A 6,431-nucleotide genomic window follows, 5' to 3' on the forward strand; every position below is an offset into this window, starting at 1 on the left:
TACAAAGTGCTTTCTAACGAGATTACGGCTTTTTATTGTTGCAGCACCGTGGTTAGCTCCCTGGCATCAATGGCCGCTTATAGCCTTTTAGAGCACTCTGCTCGGCTCCGAGCCTCGCTGCTTCAATTCCTGCCGAATAATGGCCTGTATTTTTATTATTCATATTATTATTATTAGTATTATCATTTAGTTACACAGTACACACAGAGTTTGCGGATCTTAAAGAGAAAAAGGACGGGGTTCCATGTTAACCAGTAAGATAGCCAGGAGTTAATGCACTTTTGTAAGAAAACTTTTGTCTTTAGGGTGCAGTTAAATAGCTGTTTAACCCCTTAAGGACCAAGGCTGTTTCCTTTCTTTCTATTTTTACACTTATGGACTGAAAGGTTCCTTTTGCTATCTAGTGTTCAATTATAATTTCCTCATCTCTTACTTATTATAAGCACAGAAATTACATATACAGATTGGGACACCTGACCATTACACCAACACGGAGTTTTATGATATCACATTCTAAATACATGGACATGTAGTTGGTCCCCCATTTGCAGCTGTAACAGCTTCCACTCTTCTGGGAAGGCTTTTCACAAGATTGTGGAGAGTTTCTGTGGGATTTTCATCCAGTAGAGCATTTATGAGGTCAGACGCTGATGTTGGACAAGACGCCCGGCTCCCAATCTCCATTCCAGTTCATCCCAAAGGTCTTTGATGGGGTTGAGGTCATCCAACGATGACTTTTATGAACTGAGGTCTATAGTGTCTGAGTTGTAACTCTTGGGGTTGTCGCATTTTTTCCGAACATTGCACGGTCTGACCGTGGGGTGAATTTGCTGGGAAGATTACCAACTGTCCTAAATGTTTTCCACTTTTGAATGATCTTTCTGTCTGTAGATTGATGGACTAAATTGTTGGGAAATTGCCTTATAACCCTTCCCAGATTGACGAGCAGCAACAATTGCTTCTCTAATACCATTGCTGATGTCTTTCCTCCTTGGCATTGTGTTAACACACACCTGAATGCTCCAGACCAGCAAACTGCTAAAATTTCAGCTTTTAAAGAGGTGGTCACACTTGCTGATGATCAATTAATCATGGACATTTGATTAGCAGCACCTGTACTTAGCATCTTAATTCCAATGGAAGCAGTAAGGGTGTACTCACACATAGCTTCTCCATTTTGGCTTTATTTTTATTGAATAAATCATAACATATAATATATGTCATGTGTTGTTGTTTATCTGAGGTTGTATTTACATAATTGTTAGACCTGCTAAGGAACAGATAATTGTTACTATGTCCTGATATGTAAAACCGTAGAATTCAAAGAGGCCTAGCATTTTATAGTTTTTGATGCATTATCAGTTATGTTGAATAATAAATGAACGGTAACAATAACAAGGCTAATATATATATAATGTGTGTATCTTTTATAGTAAAACAATGTTCTTGTGGTATTTTTGGGATTTTTTATTTTATTTTTATATTGACCAATTAACTACTGGACTGATCGACAGGCACCACAAGAGCAGAAATTCTTTATAATTAACATAACTCATGGAATCTGTCCAAATTATTTTAAAAATCAGCTTTGCGTTTTCTGCTCTGCATCTTGAATGATGAGATGTTGGTTGGTTCTGAATAATAACGGAATGAAACCTTCTCCATCTTCTGTGAGGGTAATCCACCTAGAACCTGGTGAAATGTCACAACAAGGAACATGAAATCAACAAGTTGTACAGTTAAATTATTAAAGAAATACTCAAGTTCTAATCACATGTAAAATGCATATCGGCGAGAACATGCATATAGATCCATATATTTTCATTGTCACCTTTTGTCACAGATCTCAGCTTTTCTGGGTTAAAATTGACTTTTTTAAAACACAAAAACCCCAATTTTTATATTTTTTTATACATGTAGCTATACCATGGGCTGTGCTGGAGTTTGTAATCTTTAAAATGGACCTGGAGAAATATGCCAACTCAGAAAAATATGCAGTGCTACATAAACTTTTGGGACTTTATCAATCTCATTCCATCGGAAGAAGAGACTATCGAGCTCTTTAATGCTTACATGGTTTAAGGGCATTGTTTGATACTGCTGGATCATGAACAGGTTAGTGTACCCCCCCCCAGGTTGCACCCTTTAATTGCCAAGGGGGTGGGCAGTGATTTTTAATGTCTAACCTCCTGGCACCCAAATGATGCTTAGATTATCCTCACCCCCAGAGTTGGGATGGGGAAAGGGGTATTATTATTATTATTAGTTTTTATTTTACCGTGTTATTACTACTTAAGAAACGGGTGTTTATATCGATTGATTTGAGGCTGGTGCTAATGAGTATGATGACTGTGTATGAACCAATAAATAATAAATAAAAATTACAAAGATCAACACCAAATACAAAAAGTGGGGGAAGTTTCCTTAAAAAAAAAACTTGCCAAGTTTCATTTCAAGGTTTGTCAGGTGGAAGCTCTCCCGAAGTGCTCTCAGTTGAAGTTTTCCATGACACAATAGGAAGGACCTCTTTTCTTTTTCAGAATCATCTGGAGAATCCTTGAAGAGTAAAGAACGCAAATTTAACACCGTGTTCTGAGGAATAATAAGTCGAAATGTGAATATCACATAAAATGGGCTTTGGCACAATGCTGCTTCCAGCAATATTATCACATTTCAGTCCTTGTTTTACGCTTCAGCCACAGAAATATCCGTTAATACGGGCATTCTGGCAACGCGAACATCGGTGCTGGAGCCTTTCAATTAGCTCCAAGTTCCAATACAAAGGACATTGGTAGGATACGGACTACATGGAGCACCAGCTCTTATTACTTGTGTGTGAAAATAATGAAAATGCATTTCTTCTGCAGAGACCTCTCTGTAGTCGGGCCAGAGAGCCTATGGTCTAAGTCTAAGGCATCCTTATCTCAAGTCTACTGTCTTTGTGGGCTAAAAAATGTAAACGTCAAGGAATATTTTAATCATCAGCAGTATGCTCTCTATACCTGATGGCAAATTCTAGTTATGGTGCTTCTAAACTGCGTGTCTTTTTACAATAAAAAAGGTACTTGTTGGGGCACAAAGAAGCATCCAAAAGATATAAAGTTACCCCATTTTACTTGAAAGAAGAAGAATTTAAATTCTGTGTCAAACCAAACCTTGTTACAAAATATATCATGTCGGAAGTTACACGAGAAAGGGTAGATATTAACCAAAAACTGCTAAAAAAAACATATTTAAACATGAAGATAATGTGAATCCAGCCATTTATCCCGTCTAGTCTGTCCATTTTCCATGATGTGAAGACTCAAACCTTAATCAGTCCTTGGTCTTGTCTTCAAGATAGCCTTATTCCTGTCCCATGCATGTTTGAATTACTTCACTGTATTACTACTACTGGTAGGCTCAACTACGTATCCACCACTCTTACAATACAGTAAAGTAAAAAAAAAAAAAAACCAAGTCAAGAGATTCAACAACTTAAGGATATTTGGACCAGACCCAAACAATCTTAGTATAGTTTGCCTGTACAGAATAATGGTCCCGTGACTATGGCTACTCAACCTACATTGTATTTAGAATATAAGTACATACAAAACAGTCCCATGCCTAAAAATATATGTAGATATATAAAGAGATTACGGAAAGCTGTGACCAGCGATGGAAGTAGGTGATCTTGGAACAAGGAGATCTATCTCTTCATCTAGAATGGTTAGAATGCATTTTTGTTACTACCTTAGGGTGGCTGATTACTCCAACAAATCCAAGTGTCATGTATGTTGTGTTGCGAGCAGTCGCGTGAACTACACGTTGTGAAGCTCGTGATCTACACATGGGTGGGAAATGGGAACAAGATTTTAAGGGTTTACAACAAGAAAGAAGGAAAGACCAAAACTTACCTCAAACGCAACAGATACATATTCAGGATCCTCTGTGTTTGGGTATTGCAGCGGCTTTGTGTAGTTGGTTACCAAGTCTTTAACTTCAGAAATATTCAAATGTGGATCTACCAAGACTGGGTCAGCGTTGCTAAGGTTTTGGGCCGTGGACACAGATGTTGTATCAAGTTCAGAGAAGTATTTGTCTGGTGTGCGTTGTTCGTGGAACAATTCTCCGCAATGATCCTCCTGGTTTGTTCTAAGTGTCTCGCAAGCTACGGGATCAGCCTCGATGTTGTCTTTGTAGTCCTGACCAGATGTTCTTTGTTCACAGCTAATGCTCCTGAACAATTCAGATCTCTTTTTTATGAGATTTGTAGACTGTGCCCCTGAAAAGGTTGGTATCCAAAGTTCCTTGTTAAGGCTAAAATTGTCACACATGGATTTCTTTTCTGGAGTCGGTGAGCTGGAGATACCATCTAACGTTACATTTTGCCTACCGTTACAAGCTGGTAAACCCTCCAAAGGCATGACTTTTTTGGTGATTAAATGAGCCTTGTATTTTCCTGAGCCGGATGACGGAATAAAAGCTGTCTCATTTGCTTTCTGCATTCCAACTAAAACCAATAATGTTGTGTCTGTCAGAAAATACATCCCTTTGGTTTTTTCATTCTCTTCCAGTTTGATTTCTTGAATGACAGGCGCACAAGTCAGAGTTACCGGATACACCAAGATACGATTAGACGCGTTGGAAGCTATAGCCGCGCTTTGAGCTTGAGGATCAAGAACAAGTATATCAGGGGTTGAGATACCCGGAACAGATACTTTTCGGGTGGTAGTCGCATTCTTCTCAAAAGATACAATTATGAGGTTTGATAAATTCAGGTTCTTCCCGGCAGAAAAGTGAGTGAAATGAACGACTGGACTAGGGTCCGACTTTCGATGTCTTCTAAGGATCTGCGAAAGATCCGTTGGAAGTAAAGAAGGAGACTTCAACAAATCAGCAGGTTCTGATCTTCCAGAATCTATGGATAGTCTTCTGTTATTCATAGACAGCTCTTGGCCTGAACGCTGTACAATTGAACAATCTAATGTTGCATGTCTGCTTAAATTAGTATGATGGTCTGTTGACGTTTCAGTGGTAATAACAACTTTGTTATCCATGATAGGTTTAATGGCATAAATTGTAGCATCGATATCAAGAAATGGACAAAAAGAACAAGGACTCAAGGTTTTCCGAATATCATCCCATATGTAGGAATGCAGAGCCATGTCGATAGCAACAACCACACGACAACCATCTGTAGCCCAGCATGCACACCGAATGACGCCACTACCTTGAATATCAGCCTTAACACTGGCATTATCTGCATGGACGTCGTGCACAACCGAGATATCCCGCTTCGTGAGAATTACCAAGATGTCTTTGCTGGGATGCCACACACAACCTTGGGGGAGAACAGGGAGAGGATCCTCGATCTCACAAGTCTGGGAAACCACTAGCCTGTCCTTTTCCAAGACATCATAAAACAGCTTCCAAATAGTCACATGTTTCTTGTGCTGAACGGCCAACAGCGCCGTCGTGTCCCTTCCCAAAACAGGTCCCCAGTGAAGACCATGGACGTGTTCGAAGTGCCCGATGACCACAGAATTTCCCAACTTTGCTTCTTCCCCTTCGAGATCCAAGGCTGTCAACACAATCTGTCTGCCGTCTGTCCAGGCTAAGCCATGCACCGGATGGACTGCTTGGAATAAGGCATTCGTTCCAGATCTGAGAAGTTTCAGCTTTCCTAGATCCATTAACGGCGAACAAGGAAATTTTGCAATAAAAATAATAACCAATTTTCATAAACACACCTCACAGTTTCTAATAGACTTCTAAGGCACTTTCCTACTTCACATCAAGCTTAGCGACTGCAAATAAATCCGTTTAACAGCTAAATCTACGCTGTTTCCGCTATTCCAGAGAAGTTAAAATCCCCATGGGACTCTGTGTCTGGCTTAAGTAATTATTCTTCATCTATATAACCCAGAAAGTCTGTCTGGTGAGATTATGAACACGCATGTACTAAAAATAACATTCTAATTCATTAACACATTATTGGCCAAAGTTTTCCAGTTCAAAGGCTGATCCCCAGCATGGCACGTCCACCCTGATTCTACAAATAGAGCCGTTTCTGTATATTCCGATTGTTTGTAATTCTACTTTAAATCATCATTGCATTTCCACCAAATATCTAGAATCTACGCAATTTTTATTCTGTTTAATTTTTTGTTTATTTATTATTTCCAAATCCCCACGCATTTGTCCTGGCGGTATAGAAATGAATAGTATGCCGTGTACATACCGTGCCAATTACAGTAGTTTACAAATACCCCATAGGGTTAAAAAGAAAGAGATAAACTATAGGGCCAGTTACAAAGGGCATAATAACCAAATAAACCAAAATTTCTAAAAATAATGATGATAACTAATAAATATACACTTTTTTAATCAAAGACTTCTTGGCTAAAAATACACATTTTGCAGTGCTGTAAAAAACTATTTGCCCCCTT

At 38.9% G+C, this 6,431-nt stretch overlaps 1 protein-coding gene across 1 annotated transcript; it reads right to left on the bottom strand.

Moving 5' to 3' along the window:
- Positions 1–1,513: 1,513 nt before the first annotated feature.
- Positions 1,514–5,675, bottom strand: LOC128484139 (WD repeat and coiled-coil-containing protein-like). The gene is made up of 3 exons (XM_053460457.1): positions 3,897–5,675; positions 2,442–2,592; positions 1,514–1,692 (listed from the first exon to the last, which is right to left on the bottom strand). Exons 1-3 carry the CDS (start codon positions 5,673–5,675, stop codon positions 1,583–1,585), a joined length of 2,040 nt encoding a protein of 679 aa, XP_053316432.1. The 3' UTR covers positions 1,514–1,582.
- Between the last annotated feature and the right edge of the window lie 756 nt (positions 5,676–6,431).

The sequence above is a fragment of the Spea bombifrons genome, chromosome 3, assembly GCF_027358695.1.
Source record: "Spea bombifrons isolate aSpeBom1 chromosome 3, aSpeBom1.2.pri, whole genome shotgun sequence".
In the NCBI taxonomy this organism is placed as follows: Eukaryota; Metazoa; Chordata; class Amphibia; order Anura; family Pelobatidae; genus Spea; species Spea bombifrons.